At 36.1% G+C, this 22,482-nt stretch overlaps 2 protein-coding genes across 32 annotated transcripts in view; one reads left to right on the top strand and one right to left on the bottom strand.

Moving 5' to 3' along the window:
- The window catches only part of LOC108535957 (uncharacterized), a 191,608-nt gene that overhangs the window by 113,933 nt on the left and 55,193 nt on the right, over positions 1-22,482 (top strand). The window lies entirely within an intron of this gene.
- Positions 1-22,482, bottom strand: part of UBE3A (ubiquitin protein ligase E3A) — a 106,655-nt gene that overhangs the window by 9,081 nt on the left and 75,092 nt on the right. For all 7 annotated transcript variants that reach the window (XM_017882366.1, XM_017882360.1, XM_017882361.1 and 4 more), the window contains 5 exons: positions 15,036-15,180; positions 11,375-11,580; positions 10,590-10,754; positions 9,322-9,477; positions 9,148-9,221 (listed from right to left, as the gene is read on the bottom strand). In XM_017882366.1, the coding sequence (XP_017737855.1) occupies positions 9,148-9,221; positions 9,322-9,477; positions 10,590-10,754; positions 11,375-11,580; positions 15,036-15,180 (746 nt within the window). The remainder of the gene's footprint in view (positions 1-9,147; positions 9,222-9,321; positions 9,478-10,589; positions 10,755-11,374; positions 11,581-15,035; positions 15,181-22,482) is intronic.

A 22,482-nucleotide genomic window follows, 5' to 3' on the forward strand; every position in this document is an offset into this window, starting at 1 on the left:
CACAGACTTCTCCCTGTCCCTAAAAAGCAAGAAAAGTTATCCTGGCCCATCTCTCCCTCGTGCAAGTATGAGACACTCATTTCCCTCACAAAAAAAAGAAAAATAAATACATAACCAACAGAACAGAGTGAAACAGTATAATTATTAGAGAAAGAGTATGTGCATATACGTGAGAATGGTGTCCCTACAGAAAATGAAAGTAAACCAAACAATATGCAAATAAAACATGAAAACTGTAAACAAATTTCAAACTGAGCTAAAAAGAATTTTAAAAATAACAGATCATTAGAAATGGGAAATTTCGAATGAGGGTAACTGAAGAAAAGAAAGCCATGACACAACTAAGGAGTAATTAGAAATGCAAGGAAAAAAATCACATCAAATACAAAGAAACTAAAACTAAACTAGAAGAAACATAAAGGTGAATACAACAGGACAGTACTACTAGAAACTGAAGGCAAAATCTTAACATCCAAAAGAAGTAAAGCCATGCCTGAGACTCTCCTAGATGGTCCAGAGACACAGTGACGCTGTGTACTGGCAGGAGGAATTCTGCTGTAATTGGTCCTGGGGGTGTTCACCTTTCCCGGAAGTGTTCCACAGCCCAGGGACACAGTGTGGTCAGCAGCACTGCCAGGAACACCAGCAAGCGGGAGCCTGCCACAATAGGCACGAGGCTCAGGAAGCACTCTCCGGCCCACGAAATCTAGTGGGGGTGCTCTTCCCTCACCCAAACACACTCTGCGCAGCTCAGCCTGGAGAAGCCCCCTCAAGCAGCACTACTGGAACCAGTGCGAGCCGCAGTGGACTGAGATAAAAGCAACAAACCAAAACAGCACCACAAAGGCTCTGAAAACTGGTCACTGGAACCACAGCCCACAAATACATGCTAGTACCTACATGCTAAACCTCAACAGGTTACTACTGAAGTTAAAATTTTTTACAAGTACAGAGTCTCCTGATATAATAACTAAAATGTCCGAGACACAATCCAAAACTTATCTGTCATACCAAGAACCAGGAAAATCACATGAAGGAAAGAAAATCAACGCCAACACTGGGATGAGTAAGATGTTGAAATTATCTGACAAGGATCTTAATGCTGCCATCATAGAAATGATTTGACAAGCAATTACAAGTTCTACTGTTTCAAAAATGAAACAATAGAAAATCTCAGCAAAGAAACAGAAGTTACAAGGAAAAAAAAAAGCAAATGGAAATTATAGACCTAAAAAATAAAATAGGAGAAAAATAATCATTAGATGGGCTCAACAGTAGAGTGAAGATGACAAAGAACAGAAATCTGAACAAAAGAGAGAAAATAGACTGAAAAATGAACCATACCTCAGGTACATGGGGGAACAATAACAAATGACTCAACATTTGTATCATTAGAGGCCTAGAATGGAGACAAGAGTGACGCTGAAAGAACACCTGAAGAAATAATGGTTGGAAATTTTCCATGTTTGGCAAAAGACACAAACTTACAGCTTCAAGAAGCTGAGCGAACCCCAAACAACATAAATAAAACTATTCTTCGGGAATAAAGGGAAAATAAAGTCATCTTCAGAAAGAGAAAAACAAAAAGAATTTCTCACTAGCAGACGTGCCTTTGAAGACTGGCTAATGGAAGTAATAAAAGATGGAATCTTGGAAAAATAATGGAAATAGCAGAAACATGGGTGCATACAACAGAGCATCACTCCCTTCATAAGTTCCATAAGTCATATTGGATAACTGAGACAAAAACTGTTAACAGCATTAATCCTCAAAACAATACTATTTAAAAGTCGGAAAAGAGACGTAACTGAAATTAAGGTTTCCACATCTCATTCCAAGGGATGGTACTGATGGCAGTGAATGGTGATAAGTCACATTATCTATAATGTGATGCCCACAATGACCATGAAAACTATAAAAAACACATAAAAGGCCTGGCACGGTGGCTCATGTCTGTAATTCCAGCACTTTGGGAGGCTGTGGCAGACAGATCACAAGTTCAAGAGTTCGAGACCAGCCTGGCCAATATGGTGAAACCTCATCTCTAATAAAAATACAAAAATTAGCCAGGCATGGTGGTATGTGCCTCTAGTCCCAGCTACCCAGGAGGCTGAGGCAGGAGGATTGCTTGAACCTGGGAGGCCGATGTTGTAGTGAGCCAAGATTGTGCCACTGCACTCCACTGCACTCCAGCCTGGACAACACAGCGAGACTCCGTCTCAAAACAAAACAAAACAATAGACAAACAAACAAAACAAAACCCAAACACCAAATAAATCAAGGGAAAATCTTAAAAAATATTCAAGTAATCATGGAACGCAATAAATAAATAAATAACCACAAACAGAAGACAGAAACAGAAAACAAACAATAAAATGGCAGACTTCACCCTAATATATCAATAATTACCTTAAATAGAAATGGTCTAAATAAACAAATTAAAAGGCAGAGACTAACAGTTTTTTTTTTTTTGAGGCGGAGTCTTGCTCTGTTGCCCGGGCTGGAGTGCAGTGGTGCGATCTCGGCTCACTGCAAGCTCCGCCTCCCGGGTTCCCGCCATTCTCCTGCCTCAGCCTCCCGAGTAGCTGGGACCACAGGCGCCGCCACCTCGCCTGGCTAGTTTTTGTATTTTTTAGTAGAGACGGGATTTCACCGTGTTAGCCAGGATGGTCTCGATCTCCTGACCTCGTGATCCGCCCATCTCGGCCTCCCAAAGTGCTGGGATTACAGGCTTGAGCCACCGCGCCTGGCCAACAGTTTTTATTAAAATGACAACTATCTGCTGTTTACAAGAGATTCATTTCAAATTCAGCAACACAGGATGAAAGTAAAATGATAGTAAAAGACAGATCATGCAAACATTTAAACAGAAATGGTTACATTCCTATCAGATTCAGAGCAAAGAAAACTGCAAAACAGAAAAATCTTATATGATAAAGGATCAATCACCAAGACATAGTAATTCTAAGTGGGTATGAACCAAATGACAGAGCCTCAAAATAAATGCAACAAAACCCTGTGACAGAGATAAAGAGATAAACCTCAGAAACAGACCTATCTACAGATTCTCAACTGATTTTTAACATATGTGAAGAAAACAATTCAATGAAGGAAGAACATACCTAGAAAATACACAAAGAACCCTTAAAACTCAATAGTAAAAAACCAAATGGACTCCTGGTATTTAATCCCAGAGAAATACAAACTTTTTGTTTACAACTAACATCACAGTTCATGGTAAATATTATAGTCTCTCTCAATAAAATGAGGAATAAAGAAAGAATACCTTCTACCGAAGGTTCTAGCCAATGCAACAGAGGAAGAGTAACAAATCACATAAAGATTGGAAAGAAAGAAACCTGTCTTGATTTGTAGATGACATGGCTGTTTACCAGAAAACCCTATGAAATCTACTAAGTAACTACTAGAATACATCAATTTAAAAAGGTTATAGGATACAAGGTCAATATATAAAAATCAATTTTATTTCAATATAGTAGTAAAAAACAAGTGAAAAGCAGTATTTAAAAACACCACTAACAGCATTAGAAACATATTTTAAATGTATTCCTAACCAAAGAGTACATGATTTCAACATTTAAAAACTTTATAAAACAGTGCTGAGATAAACTAACAAACATTTAAATCAATGGAGAGAGGTACGGTGTTCAAGGATTGGAAGAATATATTGTTACAATGTGAATTCTCTCCAAATTGACCTACCCCGATCAAAGCAACCCAAATCAAAATCTCTGCAGGCTTTGCCCTTTTTTTTGTTTGTAACAATTAACTGATTCTAATATTTATATGCAAATAAGAGTCAAAGCAACCTAATGAAAAAGTTGTGGGACTCACAGCATCTGATTTGAAACTGCAGTAACTATAACAGTGTCGTTTTGGCAAAAGGACCAAACAAATTAATAGAACAGAATGGAGATTCCAGAAACAAGGCTCATACATAGACTGATTTTCAACAAAGGTGCAAAAGCAATTCAATGGGGAAAGAAAAGTCTCTTTAACAAATGGTACTGGAACAAATAAATAAAACTATTTAGAAAATGAATGGCATCCACTATCTAACAGCATCACAAAAATTTATTGGTGGTGGATCACAGATTTACACATAAAATTTAAACCTATATTATACTATTAGAAGAAAAAATAAGGTATTTGTGGCTTTGGGCTAGGCAAAGATATAAAAGGACAAAAAACCATAAAAGAAAAAATCAATTAGACTTCAAAAATTAATAATTTCTGCTCACCAGAATACACTTAAGAAAATGAAAGAGGAAGCCACAGACTTGGAGAAAATAATCATAAAGTACGTATCAGAAATGGGCCTTTTATATAGAACATACGGTATTCCCCACTTACCCATGGGAAATACGTTCCAAGACCTCCAGTAGATGTCTGAAATTGCAAAAACCCTGTATATACCATGCATGATTTATTTTTCCTTCTTCACAATTTCATAGATAAAATACTCATTTTTACCATAGATTTTAGCAACCTCAACATATGACTTTTAAATTCTTTCCTTAAAGGAAGCACTTTCCCCAGCTTCTCTTTGGCATATTCGAATTTCCAACATCACTGCTCTTGTGCTTCAGGGCCATTATTAAGTAAAATAAGGGTTACTTGAACACAAGCATGCGATACTGCAACAGTTGATCTGACCAATAGACTCAAAGTGGTGGGTAGTCTAGACAACATGGATATACTGGAAAAAGGATAATTCATGCCCTGGGTGGAAAGGTAGGAGATTTCACCATGTTACTCAGAATAGCATGTATTTTAAAACTTAAGAGTTGTTGGCTGGGCGCAGTGGCTCACACCTGTAATCCCAGCACTTTGGAAGGCTGAGGTGGAAGGATTGCTAGAGTCCAGGGGTTTGAAACCAGCCTGGGCAACACAGTGAGACCCTGTTTCTACAAAAACAAACAAAACAAAACAAAACAAAAAAAACTAAAAATTAGCTGCACAACTGTAGTACCAGCTACTCAGAAGGCTGAGGTAAGAAGATTGCCATGAGCCCACGAGCTTCAGTTTATAATAACCTGTAGTCATGCTACTGCACTCCAGCCTGGATGATAGAGACTTTGTGTCTTAAAAAAAAAAAAAAAAAAAAAAAAACCAACCAACCAACCAACCCTCCCTCCCCACCCCGCACCTACCAACACACAAACACACATCAAAAACTCTGCATTATTCATGGAATTTTCTACTTAATATTTTTGGACCACTGCTGACCAAAGATAACTGAAACCAAAAAAAAGCAAAACTAAAGATAAGGCATACTGCTATATTTTAAGAAAATATCTATAGTCAATAGAAATACAAAATCCAATATTAAAATGAGGAAAAGACACTTTTAGTTAAATATGTACCTACTATATGCTTTGGAAACTCCACTCCTACATGTTTGCCCAGGAGAAATAAAACATTTCCACAATAAAACTAGACAGCTTTATTCACAATAGTTCCAAAGTGGAAACAATCCAACTGTCTACCAACAGGTAAAAAAAACACATTTTGCTTATTCATATAATGCAACAGTACTCCATAATTTTTTTAAAGGCACTATAAATCAATGCAATAACATGGATGAATCTAAAGAGTCTCGATGCAGTACAAGTATATAAGATTCCACTCATAAGAAATTCTAGAGCAGACAAAAGTAATGTACAGTGACAGCAATTAGGACAGTTATTGTCTGTTCTAATGGGGGACGGAGATTCACTTGAAGGGAAAACATGGGAACTCTGTGTTAATGGACATAGTCTATACCTTGACTGAAATATGGTTACATAAACGTAATTTTTAAAAACTAACCCAGTTAAGCCCTGGGTATTTCACTGTATTAAAATTTTACCCCACACAACATCGACACCACCATTATTACCACCACATTGATTAACATTTAGAGAGCAGTTAGGGAATCACATTGTTTTGAAAATTAGTAAATAATGGGAAAGAATTAAGCATTATTGTATCTGATATGTACATATTTATATACATGTATACAGGTCCTATATGTGGATCTGTAATTTAGGGTAGTCATAGAGTTGATGAGAAAGTGTTTTTCTTAAGAAGTATTACAGGTAATAAAGGAAGGAGGAATAAAGAATTCAAATATCACAATTTTGCAGCCCTTAATGAATTAGCAGATCTAGGCAATCAGAATCCATGATAAAAATCACTAGAAAAGACAGAAGGCAAGTGAGACTTTAAGTTATTCCTATAAACCAACATCTATGAAGTATTTGGGAAGGAAATAAACTCTGAATCTGTTTTTCGTTTTTTTTTTGAGACAGAGTCTCACTCTGTTACCCAGGCTGGAGTGCAGTGGCGTGATCTAGGCTCACTGCAACCTCCACCTCCTAGGTTCAAGAGATTCTCCTGCCTCAGCCTCCCGAGGAGCTGGGATTACAGGTGGCTGCCACCACACCCAGCTAATTTTTGTATATTTAGTAGAGACGGGGTGTCACCATGTTGGCCACGCTAATCTCAACCTCCTGGCTTCAGGTGATCTGTCCGCCTCAGGCTTTTTTGCATGTATTTTTCAGTTGCTGAAAGAGCTCTCCCTGATTTCATTTCTTGTTGACTGCTTAGAGACATCTTTCCAAATGTCCCTCCTTGACACTTTTTCAAACTTAGGGGCAGGGACTGCACGTTTTTTGGATTGGTAATTTTTGTTTCAAAGGTTTGATTCAGATTCAGAGTTGATTTTGCTAGGCACGGTGGCTCACGCCTGTAATCCCAGCACTGTGGGAGGCCAAGGCAGGCGGATCACCTGAGGTCAGGAGTTTGAGACCAGCCTGGCCAACATGGCAAAACCCTATCTCTACCAAAAATACAAACATTAGCCAGGCGTAGTGGTGTGCATCTGTAACCCTAGCTACTCAGGAGACTGAGGCAGGAGAATCACCTGAACCCGGGAAGCGGAGGTTGCAATGAGCTGAGACCACACCAAACTGTATTCCAGCTTGAATGACTGAGCAAGACTGTTTCAAAAAAAAAAAAAAAAAAAAAAAAAATTAACAAAATCTTATTTCTAGTGGTTTACATATTAATTGTGCTGGCAATTTTTAGTTGAAATATATTAAGCAGCCTCGCTGTTATTTTTATGAATTCTGCATACAATAATATCAACCAAAATATCTATACAGGCATACCCCAGAGATACTGCCAGTTCAGTTTTAGACCATGGCAAATAAAGTGATTATGGCAGTAAAGTGAGTCACACAAATTTTTTTGTTTCCCAGTGCTTATGGAAGTTATGTTTACACTCAACTGTAGTCAAGTGTGTAATAGCATTGCCTAAAAATAAGTACATTATCTTAATTTAAAATCATTGCTAAAAATGCTAATGAAGTGAGCACATTTTCTTGGAAAAATGGTGCTGGCAGACCTGCTTGATGCAGGGTTGCCACCAAAATAACTCAGTATCTGCAAAGTGCAATAAAGTGAGATATACCTGTATTTTCCTTTTTCTCCTGTTATTACAAGCACTATTTTAAGTCTTCAACTACTGAATACTTGTAGACTATTTAATGAATTAATATTTTCATATTTATATTGAGAAAATTAAGAAGCTGAATTTAGTTAGAAAAGGTTTAGAATATCATCAACTCTGATGATGAGTTGGAAGCTACTTTATCTGTTATTTTTCACATAACACTAGCTTGCCCTTCAAATCATATATTTAAAAATGATCTTAAGATACACACCAAGTAGGGATTATGTTGTTATAAAAAGCTAGAAATAAAATTAAGACTTTAATTTCAAAGATAATTTCTCTATAAAGAATAGCACAAGATATGTTCAACTATTCTCAGAGATGCATCAAGATATGACTGTATTATAATATACAATTTAGAAATTGTATCTATGATCAATCATATTACAGAGATATTGCTGTTATACTCCTTGTGCCCTTTAATGAATCACCTTTGAAACTCTGAATAGGTAGCAGCATTCTGAGGTTGCTAAGAGTAAATACATTCACCACTGCTGCCAGAAATGACCAAAGGTGCACCAAAAAGAAGAAATAGTGGTGAATTCCCACAAACTACAATGAAGAACCTTATAAAATAACAGAACAAATGAATATAACGTAACATACAGCCATCTCTTGGTATACGTGACGGGGATTGGTTCCCGGACCGCTTGTGTATACCAAAATCCATGCACACTCAAGTTCTGCAGTTGGCCCTGCGGAACTGGTGTGTATGAAAGTCAGCCCTCTGTATACGCAGGTTCTGAGTCCCACCAATAAGGGATCGGCCCTTAGTTGAGAAAAAAAATCTGCATGTTAGGGGACCCATGAAGTTCACAGCTGCATCGTTCAAGGGTCAACTGTAATATAAAAATAACATTTACTGCTAGAGTTGATATTCATTCTAGCGTTTATATACTTGAGTCTTAGAGCAATAGCCTTGGGAGACAACTTCCAGGAAGGTACCTGTTTGCATGCCTTCCCACTGCAATCCATCAGTGGCTGCCAAAAGGGTATTTTTGTCTCTTGAACCAGTCTCAGTAGGGGATGGGGAAGCCTATGTCTTTCAGAATTGGATGGCATAGTACACAGAAGTAGACAGTACAGTAGTAAGGGCATTTGCTTAAAAGCAGATAGAATTGGGAGCCTCTACATCTTTCTGTGAGAATTTGGGGCTCAGTTTCTTAAGGTGTAAAATGGAAATGTTAGTATGTATCTGGACATATTATCTTAAGAATTAAATAAAAGACTGTACCATTTCACTCAAAAGGTGCTTGGTCCTGGGTAGCCATGTAGTTCACAAATGCAGAGTTCAAGAGAAACGAAAAATATGCAGAAGTGGTAGCCTTATTTGAATTATCTTCTAACCAGCAGTAAGCACACTCTTAGCCAGTGAGAAATACTAGATAATCCATACCCCAAATGCAGGAGAACATATGAGACTTATATATAACAACACTTCATTCATGAAATCAATCAAGATTAGCTCTGGAAAACGGTGATTATATTACAAACACAAATCTAAGTATATAGATAACAATTTGTGAGTTTGCTTATTTGGGAATTAGTGCCTAGAGATAAAGGTCTGAAGCAAAATGACACACCCCTTTGGTGAATCAAATCTTCCTTTGAAGAATTAAGCACCTCACCTAATCAGAACAGAGTCCCTGGTATAGCCACCATCATATTCTGTAGTTTCTTCTAATGCTTGGAAATCTAGATTCTGCAAATTTAAGAAAATATGTCTTAGTATCTGCTATACTACTGTATCATTACAAACAATAAATTGATACATGACTTTCTGCAGACACCTGCTTTCTTACCCGGCTTCCACATATAAGCAATTCAATTTCTTCTGGTCTGAATAAGTACTTTAAGGGAGATTCATTGGTCACCATATGAAAACCTCTCCGAAAAGCCTTGAACTGTTTTTCTACTGATTTATTGAGAATGTAGTCAGAATAAAGATTGACAAATTCCTGTAGAAAACATTAATCACAAGAACTTCTTATAATATGCTATGCAAACAAAACACAAGTTATTGGGCTGCATAGCTTTTTAATTTTTCCAAGAAAAAAACATTCAAGAATATTCTTAAAAATTCAATTGTACACCTACAAAGTAAACTACTTCTTACAATTTCACAATTCTCTGTTATGGCCAATATTAAACTATGAAAAGGCCATATACATAAAACTGTCATACATATAAATGTCAATTTTGATAATGTATTAAACAGAACTGAATATAAATGCTGGAGACACAGAAAATTCTTTAGGTTCTCTCAACTAGGTATGCAGACAGACACATTTAAACCATGTACCCATCTATTTATAAATGCCACCGTTTTAAGAGAGTATAATGTATTTGATTTAAGCAAACTAGGAAGTCCCATGTTTTCTACCACAGAATATTTGGTAAGCTGCCTACTGTATCCAGTTCAGCAAAAATGTGGAACTACTGACTGACACATAAACTACTGTATCAAATCATAAAAGGAAAATGTGCTTTGTACCCTTAGTGTGCATAATATTTAATCAAAAAATTGTATCAATATAAGTATATTTCTTAAAGGTATACTATATATTTGTCGTAATTTTGTCCTTGTTATGTTCTGGGTTATTCCCATTCCAGATGAACACATTTTAGTCAACAGAAACCCAAATCTAATGTAAAGAATACTTTTCAGAAATGTATTTATATCACAAACAGGATATACATGTGTAAATTAAATGTAATTTTTATTTGTTCTGTGATAAAGACCGTAATCATGAGGTTCCTGCTTACAGCTTAATACAGGAAACACCCTGCTTCTTGCTTTATCCTACAACCACACTTAGCTATTAACTATCTCCTGTTTCATGTCCTCTCTCTAACAGAGGCTTTAGTGCCCGACTGTGTGCTTTCATACCAACTTATATTCAAGATTTAGAAAACTGGACTCTAGCATTTACATAAACTTGGTTACTTGATTTGTGTGTGTGTGTGTGTTTTGTACAGACTGTATTAGATACTTCTTTAAAAATTATAAGCATACATGCTTTGAAATTGTTAATGAAGAGACAAAACATGACATAAAAACATTTATTACCTTCCTGTTTTCATTTGTAATTGGAATTTTATCACCATTTTCCTTTAGATCATACATCATTGGGTTACCAAAAAGATCTGTCTGTGATATCTGGAAAGTGATCATCATGTCGTCTTCCACATTCCCTTCATACTCCAATAAATCTTTTAAACTCTGATACAGAACCTAGCAACCAGAAATGGTAAATTGAGGCCACCATAGAACTACAAAATACAACAAATAATTTATATCACTCTTCTTAGAAGACAACAAAATCTTATCAATAAAATTGTAAGAAGTGTAGACAGTATCCTTCCAGTCCCCCAAATAGTTTCCAACCTATAAAAGAAAGACTGTCAGTCACTGTGATGTTCCATTCTCTGCTGAGAAACCCCATACCACCAATTTAGCAACAGATTTCACACTGTGCTCTATGAGAAATTCTGTGGTTCTCAAGGTGGGGGTGGGGGTGGCAGCAGGCACACTCATTGTAGCAACCAAGACCCTTAGCCAGGGCTGCTCTGATTTTACCTATCTCTTAAGATTTCACTAAAACACAAACAAAACGTTTAGAAACACTTCTCTATGGAATCAATCTTTAAACAGCTTTGTGCTGACAGCAATATATAAAATGTCCCCTTTGAGTTTTAAGTTTTGTGGTACTTCGGTCAGATTAAAACATTTTATCTTACTGATAAAATATCAACAAAGATTCTAAACAAAACTTTACAATTTTGATACAAATTAAATTGTATTTTCGCATTTAAATAAAATCTAAGAGACTGAATTAAAAAATGACAACTTACTGGGTGAGAGTCTCCCAAGTCACGAAAAGTTCCTTTTTTCCCCATTAGCTTTCTGTAGACAACCATGGGAAAATGTACATCCAGTATACAGTTATTGTAAATAGCCAGACCCAGTACTATGCCAATCAGAGTAAACTGACCCTCAGTTTCAAAAGAAGACGGATTAAACCAAAACAATTTTGTAGATTCATCGTATGTGAACATACCTGTAAGAAATGATTTTTAAAAATACATTACTTTTGTATTTTATTAAGGAATGATGAATAACACAAATGTAAATTTAAAATAATTATGCATATAAAACATTTAAAATATATGTAACTAGGCATGCAACATTGATTTCTATTATATTAGCACTTGAGAAAACAATGTCCACATATATCTAACTATTATAAATTGGGGTGAATAGTGATAAGTAATTTTATGAAGCCAAAGGAATAAAGTAGTAAGTAATTTGGTGGCATCGGGTAGAAAAACACGTTCATTAAATTCAAGCTTTCTAATTTTCTACTGTAACATAAGAAAAGTTATATTCATACTTTATCCACCCATAGCTGAAAAATAAACATAAAAAAACCAAAAAATGGCTATATTTTGAAAGTGTTTCATTTATAAAATATAATTACTTATATTTGTACTACACGTACTATTTTGAAAACAATTTATTTTTTTTCTTGAGATGGAATCTTGCTATGTCGCCCAGCTGGACTGGAGTGGCACGATTTCAGCTTACTGCAACCTCCGCCTCCTAGGTTCAAGAGATTCTCCTGCCTCAGCCTCCTGAGTAGCCGAGACTACAGGCGTGCGTCACCACGCCCAGCTAATTTTTTATTTTTAGTAGAGAAGGGGTTTCACCATGTTTGCCAGGATGGTCTCCATCTCTTGACCTCGTGATCTGCCCGCCTCAGCCTCCCAAAGTGCTGGGATTACAGGCGTGAGCCACCACGCCTGGCCTAAAAAACAATTTTTAATCACAGTAAGGTAAGGTTTGTTTTTTCAAAATCAGACAATGGTGCCATGAAATTTTTCTAGCATTTTACTAATAAAATCAAATGATCTGAAATACATAAACTTGGATAAATCCGATGAACTTAGATAAACAAAGCTATTTAATACACATTAATTATGGGCTAATATGTAAAAGAAAAGTAGTTTAGTAGTCTTTCAATTTCACACAGTCTTCACTATGCAATCCTCAAGCATTGAGGCCATTTTTTTTTTTTGAGACAGAGTCTCACTCTGTCGCCCAGGTTGGAGTGCAGTGGCGCGAACTCGGCCTATTGCAAGCTCCACCTCCCGGGTTCATGCCATTCTCCAGCCTCAGCCTCCGGAGTAGTTGGGACTACAGGCGTCTGCGTAGAGGCCTTTTTTATATCACTCATTGGAAAATTGGGGCCGGGTGTGGTAGTTCACACCTGTAATCCCAGCACTTTGGGGATATTAAGGCAGGCAGATCACTTGAGCTCAGGAGTTTAAGATCAGCCTGGGCAAGACGGCGAAACCCCATCTCTATAAAAACACAAAAATACGCTGGGTGTGGTAGCATGTGCCCGTAGTCTCCACTACCTGAGAGGTTGATGCATGAGGATGGTTTGAGTCTTGAGCCTGGGAGGTGGAGGTTGCAGCGAGCCGAGATAGAGCCACTACACTCCAGCCTGGGCATCAGAGCCAGATCCTGCCTCCCTCCACCAAAAAATAAGACTTAAAAAAAGAAAAATTGGAATATTTGGTTTTATCTGAATGAGTACTACTAAAAATGGATTTCTTCCCTTTTAAACGACTAAGGAAAATAATTTTAATTGAATTTAGAATTTTTTCGTTTTACTAAATGTTTAGTTTCTGCTGTGAAACAATGAAAACATCTTAAGAATTAAGTCTGAAAAAAATATGTGATTTCCAATAGAAAAGTGGAGCTTAGAAATCAGAAATCAAATTATACGGTATGTAAGTATTTTCACGACAGTTTCTAAGAATTTTAAAATCTTTGAAAATGTTGTTATCACTTTAAGTTTAAAAATACGGAGCTTTAACATGTTTCCCGGATCACTAGACGTATGAATTAAGCCTAGGACATTTTCTGAATGCAAAATGGTTTGAAAATTAAACAATTCATATTTGAGTTTCATGGTTTCTATCTAAACATTTTTTACAGGCCAAGTTACAATATCCATGGAAATGCTTTCAGTTATAAATATGGTATTAACAGGATCAAGAACAGCTGACAAGTAATTACAATTAATAAATTTGTTCAAGTTGGCAATGGTGTGTCTAAAAAATTAATGACTTTGATAAAATGTCACAAATGCCCTTCCTTGGAACCAAGAGTTATAAGCTATAAGTTAATCAGAATATAACTTTGAAGTTCCATTTTAGGCACATTTTCTCATGTTCCAGGGAGAAAAGCACCACAACCTCCTGTAAAATATTGCTTTTTGATACTTCTACTGCCATCACTTCAGTTACCTTACTGGAACTGCTTAATCTATGTTTTTTCTTACAAGTATTTCTGCATATAATGCAGTATGCTTTATAGCTAAGGTTTAACATTTCTAGATACATCAAAAGCCAGAGTTAAGGTTTACCAAATTTAAGAACCTTATGAAGTTTGTAATTTTGTATCTCAAAAAGGGCACGGTCTTATGTATCTTTGATTTACTTAGAACAAACTACATACAAATGGCATAGCTTTTTAGTTATTAATAAAACACTAGCTAGACTATAGATAAGGGCGGGGGTGTGTGTGACTAAGAACAGTAACAGAAAGGTCAACTCAATTAGCATCAACAGGCTGTAACAGCTCAAATCTCAAAGCTGAAGGGAAATGACATACATTATTCTATGCATACTCCTCACAATTCTGATGGTACCTTCAGTGGAAACCTTTTCCTATAATTGTCACGTACTCAATTTTAAATGTAAGAAAGTTCAGTTACTAAGTGGTTGTATTTACAGTAGAAACTGAACCAGTTCAGAATTATGCAGTTAAGTAGACTACCTAAAAGACTGCATCTTTTCCCTGTTCTACTTTATCACAAAAGGGCAAAAACTAAGATTCCGATCCTTCACTTTCAAATGTCCATATCCCATCAGCCTTTCCCAAACTGTGTTCAACAACAACTCTTCTGGTAGGGCAGAAAAAGAGTTCTGGAGTTCAAAAAGTTTGGGGGAAACATTACCTATATTAAGCCCCAATAAATCCTATAGCAAATAAACCTTTATGTGATATCAGCTAGTGTTTCTTAACTTTGAGCATGACATACTTGTGAGACAGTCTCTCAACACTTTTCAAACCATTGTTCTTTGAAGTTCACAGGTCAGGAAAACCGTGAGTCTGATGATGGTTTTAGACAACAAAAAGCAAAGAAATCCCTCCAACTGTTCCAATGTACCATTCTAAAGTGCTTTCAATTCAATTTACCAAAGAGATAATTTCCTTCATTAGAATATTCCTTCTAAGAAACAGAAGAATTTGAATAAATTAGCGATACAAATCAGTCCCTAAAACCTACAAATTCAGTCATGATGTGTGAGTCTAGGGAATCCATACCAAATCCTTCCTTTTGCTGCTCGTCATAGCTGAGAATGTTTATCAACTAAGATAAACAAATAACTAACTCAAAAAGACAATATCACACCATAATCACATTATTAAAGTATTTACCAATATCTGGATTGAAGATTTCCTCCACAACCAGCTGAAAAAATTCTTTGGAAACACCTCCTTCATCAACTCCTTGTTCTCCTTCAAATTCCACATACAACTGCTTCTTCAAGTCTGCAGGATTTTCCATAGCGATCATCTCTAGCTAGTGATTGAAAAGACAAACATGAAAAGAAGATGACTGCTAGTATCAAGAAAAGGCAAAATAAAACAAGGAGTAGGATTAGGAAACAAATACAAATTTTGACTTTTGTATGTCAATGGAAACAGAAAGCAAACTGATAAAAGCCAGTGAAGACAAAGATTCAGTCTTAATGATAATGAAAAGACACAAAAGATACCAGCATAGTAAAAAGCTTACGAACTTTACTGATTTATTACAAAATTAACATACAGTTAATTAAGATTTTATTACTTGTGTGTTAACAAGTCTGGACTACACAGTTAGGACATGGAAAAGCAGCTAAATACTTTCAGCAAAAACAATGGAGTAGAGGTCTGACCTCAAAATTGTTCATTAGTAGTCCTTTATTTTTATTAGAATAGAAACTCAAGAGTTAAGTCTTAATATCTACTAAGTCATCAGTAAAATATTTCAATTAAGAAAAGTACATTGAATAGTAAAGCAGTTTATGATCTCTCACAATAGGACTTAGTACAAATTACCACCTTTTAATGGGTTAGAACCCATCTTATATTCACATTTCCTTAAAAGCAGGTGAGACCTAACCTTACTCATGTCCTTACTTTTTTCTTTTTTTTTTGGGGGGGGGGGGGATGAAGTCTCGCTCTGTCACCCAGGCTGGAGTGCAGTGGCGCGATCTCAGCTCACTGCAACCTCCGCCTCCTGGGTTCAAGTGATTCTCCTGCCTCAGCCTCCTGAGTAGCTGGGATTACAGGCAGGTGCCACTACGCCTGACTATATATTTTATTTTTAGTGGAGACGGGGGTTTCACCATGTTGGTCAGGCTGGTCTCGAACTCCTGACCTCATGATCCTTCCACCTTGGCCTCCCAAAGTGCTGGGATTACAGGCGTGAGCCACCACACCCAGCCCTTACTCTTAAATTGTAAGTTATCAAACTTTAGTGTCTAGCATTTTCTCAACTATAAATCTTTTACCAAATATTCTTGTGTACCTACAGAATTATGAATATGCAGTAATTAACCTCATTGAGATTAATCACAAAATCAACACCAGATTCCAATATTAAGTTTATACTGCATTTTATTTTATGTATCTAAAATTTACTAACAGTATGACTGTATCCAGTACACGGATGGATACTGTATCTAGTACATGGATGGAAACTGTATCCAGTATCCATCATATCTCCTAACTTGCCTTCAAACATCTGTTGGCTGGTTAAAAAATTTTAATCTTGGAGATGAAAATTTACCAAAACAGGATATCAAATGTGTTCAGGTTATTCCAACTATTCCAAACAGAGTTTTAAAATGGTTTTGAAAATGCAATAATCATTGAAACAACTGTAATACAGCGCAATAGTAGTTAAGGTAATAACACTCATTTGGACAATCTAGTCTGTCTATAAAAAATAAAATCTCATAAATTAACGCATCAGGTCAGGTTGCCCTAGAGCACTGTTTTTTTCAAATTTGTCACCTGCAACTCATTAGTGGGTAGTCTAATCCATTTAGTGGTTTGCAATCAGCAATGGGAAAATCAGAATGCATTCCACAAAGTAATGGACACCTACTGTTTTGTGAAACTTTTGCTTCAATTAGATGTCAGACGGATACACATGTACTGGGATGCTATGTAAAATACTAGGGATTGCAGTCAAAGAGTTTGACAAAACTAGCTGAAATTATCTTCTGGGTATCTTCAACTTTAGGGTCCCATTCTGTGAATTCAGTCTTTAGATTAAAATAATGTCTGCTCTTGTTCAACACCGATCTCTAATATTTACAAAATCATTTTTAGGCCACACAGTTTGAGACTTGTTGTGGAAAGATCAAGAGTCAGTCAGAATACACCTTACTACTCCCAACTCTCACTTACCATAACTTTTAACCTTTAAACTTTAGCAAGCGATTCAATTAAGCCTCAGTTTCCTCAACATACTGTAAGTTGTGAAGGCTTATTACGAATATATGAGAAAGAGTGTTACCTTTTAAAACAATTTTGCTCTTTGAACAAAAGATTTGCAGTTTTGTGTCCCCAAAGGAACTTGATACAGACTAGTTCCAAGATCTAGAGTCAAACAAATCTAGATGTGAAAATAACCTTGGGGAAAAAAAACATAGTTCCAGTTGGAAACCTGTTTCATGCTATGGAGTATATAGATTTCTGAGGAGACTAAAATTAGAATTAACATCTTAGCTCAAATGTGGGACCAGGCCAGCATTCCATATTGCCATGTAATCCATTCTGAGTTTCCTTATGCCAGTTCCCAACTGGCTAGGTGTGTTTATATTTACCTTTACATCCAAAGGTATACTTGCTTTTATCAAATATAATGTATTCCAAAGTGGAAAAAAAAAAAGATTATCTGGTATTTAGACTATGCATTCTATAGCTTTTCCCCACTAACATTCATAGATGAGAGCTGACTCCTCCTTATCAATGTAAAACCTTTCAAAGGACGTGGTGGTGAATTTCTACAGGATTGAGAGGCCCTGTGTTCTACCTAGTCTCAGCTCTACCTAAGACATGTCAAATGACAACTGAAGCAAATTTATCTTTATTATCCATAAGATATTACATGCCTGTCCACTTCCACTGATCTCTATTCTATGCTCCCCACCTTGGTGCCAAAAGAATGTAATGCAATGCAATATGTCCTATTGTAAATGTAAACATACAACTTTACCTATTTCATCTGTAAAATAAGCATAATAATATAGCAATAAATTAATGTATGAACTGCTTAGATTCCCTGCATAAATTTAGTGTTTAAAAGTACTAGCTGTTGTTGCTGTTACTTTATTGGTTCTAAAACTCTCTTCAATGATGACCAATAATTTTTGCTTTTAGGATTATGAGTGATTTTATTTTCCTTATTCTTTTCCATATTTTCCATTTTTTACAACAAGTACATTTTCAGAGTCAGAATGTGTTCAAATATGAATATGTAAAAAGAGTAATTTGAAAAGTAGTTGGTAACTGAATTCTGTAGACAAAAATTTTGTTATTACCTATTTTAGATTACCATTCTGGTATACATAAGTGACTTCATAAAATACTGTGCCACTTAAGAATAAAGGCTGGGTGCCGTGGCTCACACCTGTAATCCCACAACTTTGGGAGACCAAGGCAGGCAGACTGCTTGAGCCCAGCAGTTTGAGACCAGCCTGGGCAACATGACGAAACCTTGTTTCTACAAAACAACTCAAAAAAAAAAAAAAAAAAAAAAAAAAAAAATGAGGGGGGGGGGGGCGTGCGCCTGTCATCCCAGCTACTCGGGAGGCTGAGGTGGGAGGGTCAAGGCTGCAGTCAGCGGAGATTGCGCCACTGTACTCCAGCCTGGATGACAGAGTTAAGACCCCGTCTCAAAAAATAAAATAGTAAAAACAGAATACATAAATAGCCTTTAAAACTATTTTATTTTAAATTAACACATAAAATTTAGCAATAACCATTTTGATAAAGGCCATTATTACATAAATAGCTGTACTGATAATTCTTTTTCTTAAAAATAACCTCCATCCATTGTTCAATTTAAAAAAGATATGGCCGGGCGCAGTGGCTCACGCCTGTAATCCCAGCACTTTGGGAGGCCGAGGAGGGCGGATCACGAGGTCAGGAGATCGAGACCATCCTGGCTAACACAGTGAAACCCCGTCTCTACTAAAATACAAAAAAACTAGCCGGGCGAGGTGGCGGCGCCTGTAGTTCCAGCTACTCGGGAGGCTGAGGCAGGAGAATGGCGTGAATCCGGGAGGTGGAGCTTGCAGTGAGCAGAGATCGTGCCGCTGCCTCCCCGCCTGGGTGACAGAGCCAGACTCCTTCTCAAAAAAAAAAAAAAAAAAAAAGATTTAACAAATAAACTGTAAAGGTGTATTCTTTCCCTAAGTTATGTTATTTAAAACTGTATGTTGTTGTTGTTTAAACACAAACCTCACCATAAAACTGTAAGTCAGAAGTTGTTTTAAATGCATTAGAATATCTGAAATTTGGAAGACTATGTCAAAACATTCTAAAAAGTAGAATGTGCATTCATGCCTGAATTTATTTGGGACACAGATGTGAATTTTAGGTATTTTAAAAGTACAGCATATGTTGTATTTATTTAATATGGAGACTAGCAAGAGACAGAGATTACTGGGGAAAAATAAACAAAAATATCCTAGATATAATCATATCTACCTCTTCATTGCGTAACTTCCTCTTCTTTAGGACTCTTGACTTCATCAGTTGCTGGATAAAATGATTTTAATTTCTGAACTTTTAATTGGCCATGATGATGAAATCCTAGGGAGTTCATTTTTTAAAAAAATCTGACCTGATATCAAAGTATTTGCAGAATACCTAGCAGGATGACATCTTAATATCAAAATATGGTATTACTAGACTTACAGGAATCAAAAGGAAAACCTCCTCACTTAAAATCTTATAGTTTTCCGAGCTATTACATCAAACCTATTCATAATTTTTTAAAAACAATATTTAATAGCATGAATATTTAAGTAGAAGCAATACTCAGATAAGAGACCTCTAACACTTAAGAATGCCTGGGATTTCTAAGAAAGGCTAGCTTCAACTACTCCAGTCAACTTGAGGCTTAAACTATTGCCTGAGATTTCTAGGTTATCCAGATTAATTTTTTCATGTTCACTATAAACACATGAAGAAAAGTCTGTTACATCTCAAATGTAGTTTAAATGCTTGGGTAATACCAAATCACATAATCACGTATGTCCATGAGACCTGGAATCCTGACTTCTACCTCCAATTCTGCCATTAATTTATGTAGGCTAGAATCTATTTTAGATTTCATTTTCTTCACATGTAATATTAAGAAATTTGATGTTTCTGGCCGGGCGCGGTGGCTCAAGCCTGTAATCCCAGCACTTTGGGAGGCCGAGATGGGCAGATCACGAGGTCAGGAGATCGAGACCATCCTGGCTAATACGGTGAAACCCCATCTCTACTAAAAAAATACAAAAAATTAGCTGGTTGTGGTGGCAGGCGCCTGTAGTCCCAGCTACTCGGGAGGCTGAGACAGGAGAATGGCATGAACCCGGGAGGCGGAGCTTGCAGTGAGCTGAGATCCGGCCACTGCACTCCAGCCTGGGGGGAAAAGCAATACTCCGTTTCAAAAAAAAAAAAAAAAAAAAAGTTTGATGTTTCATTGTCTTAAATTATTATATAATGCTGAGGATCTATGTATATATAGGCTTCATTCTCTCATTCAGTTTCTGAGAAATTACTTTGAGGGCATAAACTAAGAATATTTCTTGGTTTCATTTTTATTTCAATTAGAATAAATCACAAGAAAGAACAATGGAAATTACATGTTAACCACAATATAGTGTATGTGTAAGATAAAATTAAATATACCTAGAGCAGCACAGAATAATCTTATTTTTAAAGATCTGTGAGTCAATGAATAAATAAAAGAATTAAGTTCGTTTTTCAATAATAAGAGTGTTCACCAATGCCGGAAGCTGGGAGCTGAAAATGCTGGAAGCTGGGTTAGACTGGGCTATTAGAAACCAGATAAAAAGGGCCAGTGACTTTCAGAGGGGATTTTGCAGAACCTCCTGGTAGTGGGGCTTTTATTTGTGCCAATCACCTTTATTTGTGCTAATTCTTATTTTTGAACTTCCCTATTCAATTCCACATCTCAGCCATTCCTTTTGGTTTTTAGGTATTTATGTGAAATTCTAGAACTCCCTGACTAATTGGAACCCAGTTTCACACCACCATCATCCTCTATTCCAAGCTTGCTGCCCCCATGATCCTCTTAAAAATCTGAGTTTCCGAAAGACATAAACATTCTTGTATATCAAAATGGCCTTCCTTTCTCTATGTATGCTCACATACATACATACATAAACATACATGCACACACACCCCAACCCAAGATGTACCAAAAGCCATCTTCCCAAATATTGGAGTCTGGCTTTATCAAAATATCTGTGGAGTATTACCAGAAGTACAGATTCGTAGGCTCTACAATACAGCTTCTAATCTAAACCTCTTAAAGGATAGGGCCCTGGATTTTTTTTTTTTTTTTTTAAGAACAATTTTCCCATTCAGATGTGAAGGCAGTTTGGGAGACCTCATGATGGCAATACTATGTTCTTCCATAAACTTATAACCTCTATCTTCTCGTTTAAGAAGTAATTTAAAAAATCTTAATACATACTATCCTTGGAAGTGCTTCATCTAAGAAAAATGAGAAATTATCTACTTGTAAAAGAACACACAAATGGGTAAATACGTAAAAACCTCATCACATTAGGAGTGTCTTCATTCAATGAAAGGTGAAGTCTAAGCTCATGTTTGTCACTGTACTGTTTTCTAGGGAACAATAACAAAAAAAATACTGAAAGTAAGTCCTAGGGGAACTATGGCAGTAAGCTAAACAGGGGTAGGGTGGGGGTGTTCTTAAGCAGTTCTAAGGTGTTTGTGAAGAGACAATTTATATTCTATTGATTCTAAAATTCACTGTTCTTTTTTCACATTATCTGTGAAATCAGATTATACCATACAAATGACGGCATCTTACAATGAACTGTTGGTATTTTTCTGTCTTAGCAGTAATAAAATTATAGCATTTCCTACAATCAGAGATTAAAATACTATAAACATGAATTCTTCTCTTGTCATCAAAGACAATTTCTCTAAAAACCTCAGGAAAAAAGCTGCTAGTCTGGTCTGAATATCACAATATACAAAAGCAATGAATATATTTTTCTTTTTTAAAAAAATCCATAATTATTAATTCAAGTTACCACTCCTCAACAGAAAACATACAAGAGTCTCATATACGAAGTCACTATTTTCTGGGCTTGATTTCTAAACTAAGGAGTGAACTCTTCTTTTAGCTCTTAAAGCCTAAGATCCCATAATTTTATTTATCAATATTAAGCTTACCACAAAGTTTCTCATTTCTTCTTTTCTATCCAATGCTGCTATACAGTTCCAAAATTAGCAAGTCATAAAAAAGTGGCCAATAGTTTGTTCACTGTGATATATAAGAATGAGGCTTAAAAAGCAGAGATCCTTGGGAAATAAGGTCTGGAAAAACTCATCACTACTTTTGAGCTTTCATATGAGAGAATAATCTTAAACCACTTTCTACCACAGACCTTCTATTATGTGTTACTAAAATATGTGGCTTTATCATAATCATCACCTGCTGTGAATACTTAGTTCAAAAAATTACGCAGGTTATCAATTTTACTTCTAAGACCTATTTTGATGCTGGTTTTTCCAGTGTTTTCACATTCTGTTATTTAAAAAAAAAAAAAAA

Source organism: Rhinopithecus bieti, unplaced genomic scaffold (genome assembly GCF_001698545.2).
Source record: "Rhinopithecus bieti isolate Rb0 unplaced genomic scaffold, ASM169854v2 scaffold_13247, whole genome shotgun sequence".
Classification (NCBI taxonomy): domain Eukaryota; kingdom Metazoa; phylum Chordata; class Mammalia; order Primates; family Cercopithecidae; genus Rhinopithecus; species Rhinopithecus bieti.